Source organism: Paramisgurnus dabryanus, chromosome 22, assembly GCF_030506205.2.
Source record: "Paramisgurnus dabryanus chromosome 22, PD_genome_1.1, whole genome shotgun sequence".
Taxonomy (NCBI): Eukaryota; Metazoa; Chordata; class Actinopteri; order Cypriniformes; family Cobitidae; genus Paramisgurnus; species Paramisgurnus dabryanus.
Window position 1 is genome coordinate 3064559 of NC_133358.1, and position 15750 is coordinate 3080308.

The 15750-nt window shown below is 39.6% G+C and overlaps 2 protein-coding genes across 2 annotated transcripts; both read right to left on the bottom strand.

The window, feature by feature from the left end:
- Positions 1-5316: 5316 nt before the first annotated feature.
- Positions 5317-15415, bottom strand: LOC135777764 (uncharacterized). The gene is made up of 2 exons (XM_065287996.2): positions 15069-15415; positions 5317-10918 (listed from the first exon to the last, which is right to left on the bottom strand). Exon 2 carries the CDS (start codon positions 7666-7668, stop codon positions 5341-5343), a length of 2328 nt encoding a protein of 775 aa, XP_065144068.1. The 5' UTR covers positions 7669-10918; positions 15069-15415; the 3' UTR covers positions 5317-5340.
- Positions 7668-8600, bottom strand: LOC135777778 (paraneoplastic antigen Ma1 homolog). Its single transcript, XM_065288011.1, has one exon. It carries the CDS (start codon positions 8598-8600, stop codon positions 7668-7670), a length of 933 nt encoding a protein of 310 aa, XP_065144083.1.
- Positions 15416-15750: the final 335 nt, after the last annotated feature.

A 15750-nucleotide genomic window follows, 5' to 3' on the forward strand; every position in this document is an offset into this window, starting at 1 on the left:
CAGAAAAGGTATTTACTAACTGTAAAGCTGCAGGCAACTGTTCTTTATCTTTCAAGAAAAGAACAGTATCATCCGCAAGCTGAGTCAATCTAATCTGTTTGTTGAAGATGGTAATTCCTTGAACAATTGGAGAATTCAAAACTTTAATGGACAGAAACTCTACTACAAAAAGAAATAAAAAGGGGGATATAGGACATCCTTGACGCACTTTACAAATGGGAAATCTTTTAGAAGTGTTTGGATATAAATTAATAGAACTATTAATACCTCTGTGAAACATTTCAATTATAGAAACAAATCTTTCCCCAAAACCAAACGATTTAAGTGCCCTATACATAAATTGATGCTCAATAGTGTCAAAAGCTTTATGGAAATCAAGAAAAACAATTAGAGCCTCTGATTCCACCAAATTTGAATAGTCTAATAAATCCAAAATAAGTCTAATGTTCCAGCTTATATGCCGGCCAGCCATAAACCCGGTTTGACACTCATTTATAATTAATTTCGTTTAGACGTTTTTTTAAACGAACTGCATAAACACGAGATAACAGTTTGTAATCTACATTTAATAAAGTTATAGGTCGCCAGCTATCCAAAATCAAATGATCTTTATCTGGTTTTGGGAGATTAATGCTTTAAATAAAGTTCAATAGACATTGCTAATGTGTCGTCATCATGACGTATTCCCAGAGGTGAACGCAAAGCATTTTGGGAATCCGCGGCACAAACGTACAGGCGCCAGACTTCTTTGCTTGGAGGGAAGTACGCAGTGTTCAAAATGCCATCTACTTGCTGTGTATAAACTGGAATAGTCGTTCTCATGATAAGGGCAATAAAGCTTTAGAACGGAGAATCCTTTTATCGTTTTCAAACGTGGAAAAATATTAGTACAAGCCATGTTTCAGAAGTGACAAAAAGGCGACGAATGGCATGGAGAGCAGCAGTAAGGAGACCCAAGATAATTTTTATTAATAAAGGCATAGAACCAGTTTATTTGTAGTGCACTGACGACAATTTTGTATAATTATTTAATAATTTAATTAATAAAAAGACTGAGATATGTTTGGTAATTGTATCTGAACGAAATTGAAATTAATTTGGTATATTTCATATCAATTTATTTGTTTCCCTTAACATTTTAATTAACACTAACATTACTCTCATCTTAATTATAAAAATGTATTTCTGTATAAAATAATATTACCAATTAAAACACATTTGAGAGAGAGAGAGAGTTTTTGCAGTTACAGTTTGACAAGTTTACAGTTTGACAAAAGCACAATGTTGTGTTGAGTGTACAAATATGTGTAAACACTTTGCAGTTTGAATGATGTCCTGTATAACCAAAATGACGGAGTATGTTTTCATGTTTCCTGTTCGATCGCACCTCTCTCTCTCACTCTTCTTCTTCTTCCTTTATTTCTTAACGCCATTCCAGCATGTACGGCTATATTCATGGCGAGAATCAGGTAATCCATACACAAGTTTTATTCAGACAAGTTGATTCATACACAAGTTGGCGGAGGGACAATTTGGTATCTCCAATTAAAAAACTTGCGTGTTTTTGGCCTGTGGGAGGTAATGGGAGTACCCGGAGTAAACCCATGCCTTCACAGGGAGAACATGCAGAAACTCCACACAGAAAGGCCACCTGCCCTAGCCGGGGCTCAAACCGGGAACCTTCTTACTACCCTCTCTTTCACTCACATATCTCGTCTTTGTATGAGGATTTAGTTTTAGGCGGTATGGTGTGAACAATGTTTTCTTTAGCCTGCTGCATTTTGTAGGATTTTATTCTGTTTTTCACGCTAATTTTTCATTATTTTCATGCCAGAACACTAGCCTGCTATGCCAGTCCATGTAAACGGGCCAAACATACCCATAATTCTTTGCGTTCTGATTACGTTGCCGCCCAGTTTGTCACGTGTCTTAGCGATGTCTATAGGTGTGTTCGAGATCATCCGGCGCTGCGCAGACCGATCGGCGAGGTTTGCCGCTTGCAGTCGAGGGAGGAACTGAAGACGGAGCCGTCAAGCCGGAAACCTGCTGCTTGCCGTAGTGACGTGTGCTCCGTGTTTCCTTGTTTTTAATCGCAAATGAAGTGAATTGGATGCTGAATTTGATAAAAAACAAACCTTTTAATAAAAAGTTGCAACCAGAAACATTTTATATTGAATATTTTAATTGCTGCTTATACTGTTTACCCGAAAATAACGGGAAACAAGCCTATATTATTAAAATACCAATAGACTAATCATCACACTTGCAAAAACTGCGCACTTCCAATAAGCCCCGCCCCTTTACACAGACTTTCAATGATTGCCAGGTAAATAACCAATCAAATTGGGTCAAAGCAAGGCAGTAACAAACTTGAGTGCATATAACCCGTCCAAAACAAAGCACATTTCAACCAAACATTTTTTCTCTTAACCCTTTACCTTCTGTAACATTTTAAATCATAAAATTGACTTTTGCACATCTTAACTAAATTTGGTCTGGGCTACACCCTCCCCCTTCTAAAAGTCATGATGTCCCCATCTGACTACTGTTTCATGCTAGAAATTCTAAATGTATTACTAGAAGGGATGTGAACTTTCCAAACAAAATAAAACAAAAATATCTTAGAAAGGCCATGTTTAGAATTAACCTAACATTGAGGTGTTGCCAGAATAATCACTGAATTGAATCATTATTCCTCTATGAATGATAGTGAATGGTCTATTTGAAGGTTTGCCAGGTTCATCATAACTCAGACGAATGACTGGTTTCACTTGACTTTTGGAAGGACGTGAACTTAAAGCTTCATCATCTCCCAGAGATATATCAGAAGTAGGGACGTCTCCCCCTTCTAAATCTGTGTCCACCACAGTATCAGGAATTTGATCTGGAACTTCAACTTCAGAATCCTCCATGGGACTTGTTTTTTCCATCTCATCATTGGTCTCAGTAGTAAGCTGTTCCTCTCCTTCAATGATCACGTCATCATCACTTACAATGTTCTCAGAGGGATTTGACATGTCTTTTATTTGTTTCACGAGTTCCTCTCTACTGAACTGACGTGGAGGGGCAATATATTCATCCTCAGACTCTGAACTTTCTGTGTGCATTTGACTTTGCTGAAATTCAGGCTTATCAGTTCTCTTTTGTCTCTGATTTTCTGCAGCTTGAGCTCTTGTGACTGGTCGCTTATATAATCTTTCATTCTCAAGGGAGTCAGACATTCTAACCAAATACCCAATTGGCAACAGGAGATTTCGATGTACTGTTTTTACTATACCGACACCTCTCTCAGGCTTTACACGATATACGGGTAAGTTGGGCAGTTTTTCAAGAATTTTGTAAGGTACAGGTTTCCATCGATCTTGGAGTTTGTGTCGTCCGGTAAGTCCAACATTCCGTAGAAGTACTCTGTCACCTTCTTCCAAAGGTTGGTTGCGGACCCTATGATCATACCGGGCTTTGTTTTTAAGATGACTCTTGTTTGCTGCATCTGAAGCCAGTTGGTAGGCTTTTCTCAATTGTTCTCTCATTTCAGAGATGTATTGCTGGTAATGGACCTCATTTTCACCATCAGAAGATGTACTAAAGCAAACATCTACTGGCAACCGAGCCTCTCTATCAAACATTAAATAGTAAGGTGAGTATCCAGTAGCGTCATTTTTCGTGCAGTTATATGCGTGCACTAAATGACTAATGTATTGACTCCATTTCTGTTTCTTTGCAGAGTCAAGAGTTCCAAGCATTGATAAGAGAGTACGATTAAAGCGTTCAGGTTGGGGATCTCCCTGGGGATGATAGGGAGTTGTTCTTGACTTTCTTATCCCCAAAATAGACAGAAGCTCTTTGATCAATTTACTCTCGAAATCAGTTCCCTGGTCCGAGTGTATTCTGGCTGGTAAGCCATAATGTACAAAGTATCTTTCACACAATACCTTGGCTACAGTAAGGGCTTTTTGGTCTTTTGTTGGGAACGCCTGGGCGTACCGCGTGAAATGATCAGTTATGACAAGAATGTTAGAGATCCCTCTAGAATCTGATTCTAAGGATAGGAAGTCTATGCATACAAGGTCTAAGGGGCCATCACTTGTGATTTGGTGAAGTGGAGCTGCCTTTTGAGGTAATGACTTCCTAGAAATACATCGTCCACAATTTTTGATGTAGGTTTCAATTTCAGAATTCATTTTGGGCCAAAAGAACCTGTCCTTAATTAGTTCAGTAGTTCTCTCAACGCCAAGATGCCCTGATTCATCATGAAGAGACCTTAACACCAGATGTCTGTATTTCTCAGGTAACACTAATTGCTTGACCTCTTTACCAGAGGGTCTCTGGGTTACTCTGTGAAGTAATTCATTTAGTATCACCAATTTTGCACTTTCACGTTGAAAGAGTTATATTGCAGGACTATCTCCTTTATTTGAAGTCATCACTCTGCCGGTCTCAATTCCCTTTTTCACAACACTAATTACAGGATCATTTTCTTGAGCCTGTTTCAACTGTTGGGGTGTCAAAGGTTTTAAGGAACTCTCCTCTACACAAGTAGGAAATGCGTAAGCATCAGGAATAATAGCAGCAGAAGCTCCTAGTTGATCTACTAGTCTAGTGGGCATTTCCATCAACTCTGACAAAGTGGCTTGAGAGCAAATTGCTTTAATGCCTGTCAATGGAATCTCTTCCCAGTTGTTTGAGGAGTCGGTAGAACAGTTTCGAGACAGAAGATCAGCGTCAATGTTGTGTTTTCCAGGTCGGTATTGAATGTTGAAATTATAGGTGGCAAGGGCTGCAAGCCAACGATGTCCTGTGGCATTAAGCTTAGCCGTCGTAAGCACGTAGGTGAAAGGATTATTATCCGTTCTGACTGTGAATCTGGCTCCATACAAATAGTCGTGGAACTTATCCACTATGGCCCATTTTAAAGCCAAGAATTCCAACTGATGGACCGGATAACGCTGTTCAGATGCACTGAGTTTACGACTCGCAAAAGCCACAGGTCTCAGACCCTCTGGGTACTCCTGATTTAAAACGGCCTCCAAACCATTCATGCTTGCATCTACATGGAGAATATATGGTTTTGTGGGGTCTGCAAAAGCAAGAACTGGGGCATTTGTAAGACAGTGTAGAATTTTGTTAAAGGCCTCTGTGCAGCTCTGATCCCACCTTTCTCCAAAAGGTTCCTTCTCTTTAAAGTAGCCATCAGACCCTTTGTTGGCCTGTTTCCTTTTACTTTGAGTATGAAGATAACCTTTAGTAAGCTCAGTTAAAGGTCGTACTATTGAGGAATAATTGGCAATGAATCTGCGTTAATTTCCACAAAATCCAAGAAAGGATCTTAATGCTTTAAGATCAGTGCATGGGCTGTTTCCATTGTTTCACTAATTCCACTTTCTTAGGATCTGTGGCTATGCCCGCTTCTGACACAATGTGCCCAACGTACTTGACTTTGGGTTGGCAGAACTGACATTTATCGATGGATATCTTCAAACCAACCTCCTCTAGCCTATCCAGCACCTTTAAAAGGCGTTCTTCATGTTCTTCCAAGGTTTTCCCAAACACTATGATGTCATCCAGATAGACCACGACTTGAAGAAGATTAATATCACCCACAGCCTTCTCCATAAGACGTTGAAATGTTGCAGGGGCCCCAGTGATTCCCTGTGGCATTCGTTGGAATTGGAAAAATCCAAGGGGACATATGAAAGCTGTCTTTTCCTTGTCTTCTTCAGCCATTTCTATCTGGTAGTATCCGCCTCGAAGGTCAAGGACAGAAAACCATTTGCTTCCTGATAAGCAGTCCAACGCATCGTCTATGCGTGGCATGGTGTACTGGTCAGGTATTGTGCGGTTGTTAAGAGTGCGATAATCAACACACATTCTGACACTGCCATTTTTCTTCCTTGCGATGACAATAGGAGAGGCATATGGACTGCGTGACTCTTTGATTATACCAGCTGCTAGTAATTCTTGGAGATGCCGACGGACATCATCAATGTCAGCTGGTGCCAAGCGGCGTGATCGCTCTCTGAATGGACGAGGGTCACTGAGTCGGATATGGTGTTCTACTCCCTTAGCTAAACCTACATCCCACTCATTAAGAGAGAAAACATTGCGCTTCTCAGCAAGCTTTTGACTCAATCTTTTCTTCCAGCTTTCTGACATGGGTGACTCACCAAAGCTAAAGAGGCTGGGATCAAGAGCATCAGGTTGAGTATCAGACTGCTGGACAACAGTCACAATATCAGTAGCATAGATATGTGCAAGAACGGTGCCCTCAGGAAGTGAGACGGGTTTTAAGGTGTCATTTTGCAACAGAACAGGAAGCCCATTTACATCCATCTGTGAGGCAGGTAGCACAAACGACGGTAACAATACTCCAGCTGGAAGAGTAAGAGAAGTAGGTGTTTCAACTAACAACATTTCTCTGGAGAGTGAACGTTGTTGCTCTACTTTACAGGAAACTAAACATTCCTTTCTGGGATCAATATTTAATGAACCAGGACCCAACCATTTCACTTGTCCAATGGACTCATCTGTCCATTTGATCATTTCAGCCTTTTGTTTCTGCTGTTGAGCCTGTAAGATCAGCGGCTGTATCCGAAGAGACGACACTGAGGCATCACTTGATTGTGTAGTACAAAGGTCAGCTAGGCGTTTGAACAGATTGGCATTGGTTCCAATTATAATCGGAACGTGGTCAGGGCTATGAGGCTCTGGACATACCAAGGCAAGAACAGACAGAGATCCAGAAACACCCAATTTCTCTGAGAATTCAAGCTCAACTACGATGTATCCTTTGTATGGATAGCTTGCTTCAATCAAACCCCATATCACAAGACCAGTGACAGGCTGAATGGGAACGTTTGACAGGTATTTTGAGTGCCAACTTTCAAATATTATTGTGACCTGTGAGACAGTATCCAATAAGGCTTTGCAAGAATGGCCGCATACTTTAACATCTATAGTAGACGAAGGGCCCACCAATCCTTTTGGAATATGCAAATTTGGTTTCACTGGTTCAACAGTGCTTGTTCTCACATTGCAGTGTTCTGTAACATTACCCTGAGGTGATACTTTTCTTGCTTCTTTAGCTCTCCGCAAAGCTTGTAGTAATTTCTGAATTACTTTGTTGGAATTCTCAGGAGATATGCATTTAGTGGCAATATGCCCATCTTCGCCGCATCGGTAGCAGAAAAAAGTATCACTCTCTTGAGAAGATGAACGTCTTACTGTTTTGGAGGAAGTACTTGAAACTTCTTTAGATGTTGTCTGAGACACTTCTTGTGTATTTGGTTGTTTTACCAACACAGCATTTAGCTGAATCTTTAAATCTTGAACCTGTTTCCGTAAAGCCTCCACTTCACTGTTTTGTTCTGCTTTGGATGATTTCTTTGCCACTCTAGCACTATTAACTAAAGCAGTGGGTGAAGAGAGCTCTGCTGAAGTTAAATGAGTCACCATTAACTTCACCTCTTTTAATTCGGCCTGTAGTCTGGATATTTCAGATGGTTCATCGCCTGTGGTGGTATCAACTTGCACTGTTTTGACATGTGATCGCCGTGCTGATAATTTATGCCTTGCTGCTTCATGTTCCTCCTCCTCTCTAATTTCCCCCAAAAGCTGCAAAAAATTGGGAGGACTACTTTTCCTTTCTCTTAATCTCAACTGCAGCAGCATCAAATCAGACTCTGTTGCACCACGAATAAGCCTCTAGCTCTATCCGCTAACTCACGCTCAAGACCTCCTTTCTGTACAAGTTTAGTAAGCGATTTCTCTATTCTTCTGAGAAAGGCAGATAACAGCTCACCTGGCTTTTGTCTCAGTAACCTAAATGCAAAGTACAGGTCTTCTCCAGACTCGGACGTACCGAATGCACTTTCCAATGCCTCAATGTATTCCATAGGACTTGCACTTGAGTTGGTAAGTCTCACGGCTTGAATGATATCTAGTGCGGGGCCTTTTAAACTCTCAACAATTCTCCTCTTCTTTTCTTTGACAGGACAGTCACATTCCTCTACCATCAGTCTTGCTTGTTCACTCCAACTCTCTAGATTTTCTTCTCCAGCAGGAGTAGGGCTTACTCCCGAAAAAGTTCTAAGGCGGCGGTAAACACTGCTTTCCGAGGTAGATGTGGTTGTTTTTTCTAGGAGATCCCCTACAGCTCTAATTATAGACTCAGGGCTATTACCTGAACCCAAGTTAGGAGATAAGAGAGCTTGGGCATCTTCCATTGTCTTACCCTCATCTCTTAATAGTGTAGACAATTTCTCTGCAAAACTCTCTGTACCATGGCTCTCATCACCTGCAGTTGTTATAATCCACGTATCCCCTCCACCCAAGGGCATAACATCAGGAAGAAGGGTGGCTGCATCTATTGTTTCACTGCATTCACATAACACAGCCATGTAGTTTTGATCAGATTTGAACATTTTTCCTCTCACTCGCACTCGGCCAAGTGATTTGATCTGCTGCAGAGTTTCTTCAATGAATGCTACCTCTGCTTCTTCTGCCACTCTGGTTAACAGAATAGCCTTGGCGGAATCAATTCCTTCTCCTCTGCACCAATTACGAAGCTCAAAGACCAAGGTGGAACTTGCTTTGCCAGCCATAGCTATTTTATGTGCTTCAATGTATGCTTTAACTGGGTAAACTATTGTAATTTAGGGAATTTTATCTCAGCGGTGCCTCCATTTTATGAAACCCCTACCTCCTATATTATCCAAAATTAGAATTAAACTAGTATAACAAGGGAGGGGTTCATGGGTACTCTTTAGGTTCCCTCAACAGTTAGTGTAAATTATTTGTACTTACTGAGGACAAGAAACAATGAAGAAATTGTATCAAATATAAATGTATTGAAAAACACTTAAGATAAACAAAATATATGACATTCAATTGTTTTTTCTAAACAGGATATCTATTTACCAATAAAATAAAAAGTGTATGAAAGTAAAATACAAGTTTTGTAAACCTTGTTTACATTTAGGGCTTAAAGTATTTTCTTAAATCAAGATTTTCTGTGTTACCTTTACAATATCCAATAAGACCAATTATCTGTTCTTTTTAACCAATAACTGTCTTAATATATATGAATGATTTAAACACACAAATACCCAGTGTTTCCCATACATAGGCTCTACTTGGGCGCTGCGCCCAGGTAAATTGCGACCCGCCCAGGTAAAAAAAAATCACTTTACGAATTTCCGTATTTTCTGAACTCGACTGGATGACCCGTGTTTTGGAGAGAGAGAGCGCGAAAGAGAGAGCGCGAGAGAGAGGTGGGGGTCGGGTGACTGTGAAGATGATGCACGCGTCATAAACTCATCATCCAGCGCGGCAAACTGGATCAACTGCAGCAGCACATACGGAGCAGCCAGGGAACACACTGCGACCAAAATGGTCGCATATGCTTATGTGCATATGTGTTTATAGCATCTAAGTTGGCTTCATTTTGCGTGCAAGCACGTTGTGTCTCTCCGGTTGAGTGTCCGTTCACGTGCTCTCTGTTTCTCAATGAATTGGGCACGACGCGAAGCAACCTCAGTGTCACATTGTATCCTTTCATTTTTCTGAACTTGAGCAGAGTTTTACCATTAGAGGTCTTTCTTCACTGAGGACGCGGGACCCGTACGGTTCCGGGTTTATATTTTAAATGGTCAGATGGGTCCGGGTCGGTCCTAGTTCATTACTTCGGGTCCCAAGTCTGATTAATATTGTGTGTAAAACCCGAGTCGATCGGAGAACGGCCGTGAGCGCTACCGCGCTAAAGCTCGAGTGCTGTTTTAGCGTGCCTCCGGTTTCTATGGCGATAGCAACTGGCTCTTGTCACGACCACGCGCCGCTTCATTTTCTTTTTCCCATTTTTTAATAATCTTACTATTAATAGACAATATCTTTACTAAAATCTAAACAGTTTGCACAGAGATTGTAGCAAAAAGCAGTGCTAATACTGAATGAGCAAAGCTCTAGCTGACTCAGGATATAAAAAACGCAAAGCTGTAATGTAAAGTCTGTCATCGGGACAGCAAGTAGACTTTTAAATCTGAAATAATAAGTGGATTAAGCTTTTTTTAATCGGAAAAACAGTAATAGAAAGCAGAAGCAGTAAAAGTGCCTATCTTATAGAAGTTATTAACATTATAACATCAGTCACATTTATCATCTATAGACCTGCACTGTCTATATAGGCTATAGTATACATAGTATTGTATATAATTGAGTTTGATAAAAGGGGTCATCAAATTGCTTCATATATCAGTGCAAAAACATAAAGTGTTTTCGTGGTGCTTTGACAAACAGTGTCAGCTTTGTTTATGGCAAAAAAAGTTTGGGGTGGTTAGATTAATGAACTATAATGTGAAATTAATATGAATGTTTTATAAATCAAAGTATTGTGTTGTGTCACACATTATTAGTTCTTTGTTACATGTATAGTAGACCATTTTTTGTCGGTGGATAATAATGATTGCCCTTTTCACCAGCTACCACCACAAGTAAATTTCAGATCTGTGGGAAACACTGAATACCATTATAAGAAAAGGGCCCAATCACACACACACTCGTACACAGTTTGTAATAACCCCACCGTTGCAGGCCTGTGTTCGTTGCTTGAGTACGGTGTGGCCGAAAAAACAAAACTTAACTGGCCGCTTCACTTATAAAGCAAACAAAAAAAATTAAATAATCAATGCACGTGCAGATTGTACTCACGCACAGCGATGTGGCAATTGTGAAGATGAAATAACCGTGCTGGATGTGTAAAATAATGACTGGCAAATCCACAGGGTGGTCACAAATCTGGTCGGAGGTAGTTAGAAACTCGTAGCTTAAAGAAACTCACGCAGGAGATGGGATGATGAGATATTGGTCACATTGATCAGAAAGATTATCCTGAGCAAGCCTTCTTCACTGAGAAAAACTGTTTTTCCTATGTAAGATGCAATAATTACTAAAACATTCAATAAATTGCATCTAATATACAAGGTTAAAGCTTACATACAATATGTTACAACCACACAGGCATAAATAAGCTAACAGGCTAATCGCGATTAGCATAGCCTTTCCCAGCTAACACACGACGTACCAGTTACGTAATTTATTGGTCATTTTTGGTAATTTCATGACTTACCAGCTGGCAACGTAACTGTTACGTCCTAGGGAGGTAATTTCATTACCATTACAGAACCAAATCACCACGTCGCCAGTACGGACTCCTTACGTCGCAAGATAACCAAGTACGTCCCAGTTACGTAATAAATTGGTAATATTTTGGTAATTTCATAACTTACTGGCAACGTAACTGTTACGTCCTAGGGAGGTAATTTCATTACCATTACAGTACCAAATCACCACGTCGCCAGTACGGACTCCTTACGTCGCAAGATAACCAAGTACGTCCCAGTTACGTAATAAATTGGTAATATTTTGGTAGTTTCATAACTTTCTGGCAACGTAACTGTTACGTCCTAGGGAGGTAATTTCATTACCATTACAGTACCAAATCACCACGTCGCCAGTACGGACTCCTTACGTCGCAAGATAACCAAGTACGTCCCAGTTACGTAATAAATTCGTACTATTTTGGTAATTTCATAACTTACTGGCAACGAAACTGTTACGTCCCAGGGAGGTAATTTCATTACCTTTACAATTATATAAACATTCATTTCCTTTTCTATTTAGGTTAGCTTATTAAAACTGTTCAGTCTCAAAGTTTCCCTTAAATAAGTCAAAATAGCTTAAATACACACGAACTGCCATTTACATGGGAAACATGAAACAGCACGCGCCTCCCGCCCAGCTGAACTTGACCAGAACGCGCGATCGTGCGAGAACGCGTGACAGGAGTCAGGACCGGTCGTTTCTCTGAACTGAGACCCGTTTAAATTTCACAATAACTTATTTTAGTTGCTTAAGAGTTATAAACAACATTTTAACATACTTCATAAGGCTCACAGAATCTCGCCCGACAGTATAAACCGCGTTTTATGCTGCACTAACAGGAAGTTCATCTGACAGGAAATTTCGTTTTTTCAGGTAAGACACTACTTCACAAATTCAACAAATAAAACGATATTTATGAAAACGTGTAGATGTTATTTAACCTTTATTTATTTTATTGTCTTTATTTTAAAGTTTTGTGGGACATGTTTGGTGTTTTGGACTGGTGAAGGTTAGTGCAGCGCAAGGGCGTAGGTTTGCTCCTGGCATTGGTGGGGACATAAATAAAATGGTCGCATTGCAAAAACAAGACAAAGACAACTCAGTATGCTCTTTACTCAGTGACATCTGACTCGCCACCCCCGGTGCCATCCCAAATGTAATGTACTATAATAAACAATTTGTTATATCCTAGAGCCTAATAAACAGTAACTGTTTAAGTCTTTGTCAAAAAAGAAAAGAAAATCACTTTGTAACATATATGAATCCAGTGGCGGTTCTACACGGAGGCCAAGGGTGGCCCGTGCCTCTGTAGACAAGTCCCTGGCCACCCCGTGCTGACCAAATAAAAAAGTATACATTTATTTTGATTTTACACGCGTGCGCCAAAAGCGGAACTAATCCGACGCATAACGTTCTAAACGGGCAAATTAGAGCGGCGCACCCAACCACTGTAGCTGGCTGCAGGTGCTGCTCAGCGAGTGTCTCAATTCGTTCTCAATTTTCCGATGTTGAGAATGTGTATGCAGGTTTGGGCACTGGTAAGGACTCTAGCTCACTTGACATTGGGACACTGTTCACTTGTTCTCCTGTGACGTGGCTGCTTAAGCGCGGTGATCATTCACAGCTGTAATTATGCTCTTACATATACGTGCATAAAATTGGAGGAATATAATTAAATGTGTCATATAAATGTTTACAATTTAAAATAAATATTATTTAAAATGCTTATTAGATTGTGGTCCCTAACTGTCTAGCAATGTGTGTTTATATGTAAACTAAAACAAACGTTTGTCTTTATAAAAATTTGCATTTCATAAAGTTTATTGAGTAGGCTCGCATGATTTTCGGTTGGGGGGCTTTAGAAAAGAGCCAAGCTCCCCTTTTGCACCTGCACTCACTCTTGTATTAAATAAAGATTTATATGATTGTAAAGTAAGATAAAGTTTATGGGGAATAAAGTTTCCCGGAAAGGGATTAGACTAGTCCTAGACTAAAATAAATGTAAGAGCTGTCCAAACTGAAAACAACTTGCAATGCCATATTTTAAAATGCATCAGCTCCCTTTGTTTTGCTTCAAAATGCACACAAGTAATGTATTTAGTAAGGCATGTTTGTTAAAACTAGTTATATTTCCTAATTAAACTAAGGCCTAGTCCTGTCTTAAACTAATTCCTGTAACCCCCCTTATAATCTTTAAATATAATTTCTTGCCGTTTTTATGCACCCCCTGGTAAAACACTGGCCCCTCCTTGGCCCCCCTAGTGAAATTTGTCTAGAACCGCCACTGTATGAATCCATATTTACTTTATAACATTGAAGAATATGCAATTCATATTTAATTCTTAATTTAATTTTGCCCAAAAATCCCAGTGTTAAAGTAGGTATGTATATCATGCTTTTTCCTGAACAACGTTTATTAATGTTTCTGTAGTTCACATTAAATCTTCTTTTCATTAACAGACAGTTAATCAGTGTGAAAAAAATAGTTTAAGTTTAAAATGCAACCTTACATTATGTCTACATCTGTGCAAGTAATCACCACAGTGCAGTAATGTAAAGTATTCAGCAATCATGACATGAATTCATGTTTTTACCATGGTGGGGGTATTTTCTTTCATGGATTAGGGACCCCCTAAATAACCTTGCTACCCCATTTATAAAAGGTTGACACGCGTTTGCAACTCCTCAGGTTAACATGGGATTGTCGTGTATTGGTGAAACGAACACTGTCCTTGAATCATTATGTGACACAACTTGTTCCGTATTTTGTGCATGAAACAGTTACAGTGGGTATAATAATACTTTCTTCCTCACTTACCTGTAGCCCGAATAATCACGCGCGTCTTGTTGAGTGAACTTTGGCGCGTTGTACAAAGTGAAACCATCCTATCACACGTAGCGAGTAAAGACAAGCCCATCAAAGTGATGTGAGTTAGAGCGGCGGGACTCAAGAAATGCCAATCCAATCATATTAGCATTGTGAGTTAGAGAGGCGGGACTAAAGAAATGCAAAGCCAATCATATTAGAGATGTGAGTTACGGAGGCGGGCATTGCAGAGGACGAAAGCTGTTAACCGTTTGTGTACCACATAGAGCGCTATTTTTACAGAACGGGATTGCAAAAGATTTTTAATCTCATTTAAATGATTCCTGAAAAAAATATAATAAGTAAAAATAGAAAACACAAGAATAAGACGGACATCAGTGGTTATATATTAATACAAATTAATTTTGGTCGAAATTATTGCTAGGGACAATTCAGTCTTCCCTGAATATTGGTAAGGACATGTCCCTAGCGTCCCACCCTAAATCTACGCCCATAGTGCAGCGTTACCCTGGCAACCGGAACATGAAGAGGACAATCTCTCACTTTCTCCGTCTGACAAAACGCCTGCACAATTCAGAATTTTAAATTATATGGAGAATCCAGATTTAAATGTTTATTTTAACATATATGCTTATTTAAATGTTTGTAATGTAATGTTCATGTTCAATAAAATGAAGTATTCCATCTCGAAGTCTGTCATTCATATGTTATGGTAAGTCTTTTAGTTATGGGCAAATAAGGACAAAGTTAAATTAGTTAGCCTACTGCAGATGTCCGCCCAAAGAATATTAAATAAAAGATTTAAATTACTAACTGGTTACCACATAAAACTTTCAATCCATTACGTTGTCACGACGTGCCCACGACAGGCAGATTACGTTGCGAAGTTACGTGCAGGCGACGAATCCAGGAATTTCCCTTTTCCGGTCGCCACGACGTAACTCGGTTCGTCGCCACGACGTAAGTTTGGTCATCATATTACGTCGACGTTACGTAACAGTTACGTATTTGTGTTAGCTGGGTTAACATTACATACTGTATTGATCTAACACAGCAATCTCAACACTTCAAAAACTCTATTTAATACCTTTTTACTGGGTACATCAAGTTCCAAACGTAGCACAACGGTAAGTTGTCCCAAAAGTCTGGCATATTTTATATGAGCTCCCGTCTATCGTACCGAGGCTCTCTCGCTCATCACACTTGCAAAAACTGCGCACTTCCAATAAGCCCCGCCCCTTTACACAGACTTTCAATGATTGCCAGGTAAATAACCAATCAAATTGGGTCAAAGCAAGGCAGTAACAAACTTGAGTGCATATAACCCGTCCAAAACAAAGCACATTTCAACCAAACATTTTTTCTCTTAACCCTTTACCTTCTGTAACATTTTAAATCATAAAATTGACTTTTGCACATCTTAACTAAATTTGGTCTGGGCTACACTGAAAATAACTTGCACTGACATATCTTAAAATATGCCAGTGCCAGTGATTAGGCTCAAGATACACACCAGTAACGTCTTTCTCTAAAAGGCCTAGTCCAGGATTAATCTAAACCCTGTCCGTAAAACTGCTCCATAGTGTATTAAGTTTGACTTAAGGAAAACACATTGGTTTAATATTATAAAGATACATTTGATTTTAATTAAATATAATACAGATATTTTTGTTTTAAATGAAATGTACATTAAGTCAATGTAATAAAACCAAGTTTGAAGAAAATCACATTGGTTCAATGTCACTGTTCATAATTTCAGCAAAAAGCTC

Excerpts from the sequence above, each read along its gene's own strand:
- LOC135777764 (XM_065287996.2), bottom strand. The coding sequence starts at position 7,668 with ATGCTGCTGCAGTTGAGATTAAGAGAAAGGAAAAGTAGTCCTCCCAAT.
- LOC135777778 (XM_065288011.1), bottom strand. The coding sequence starts at position 8,600 with ATGGCTGGCAAAGCAAGTTCCACCTTGGTCTTTGAGCTTCGTAATTGG.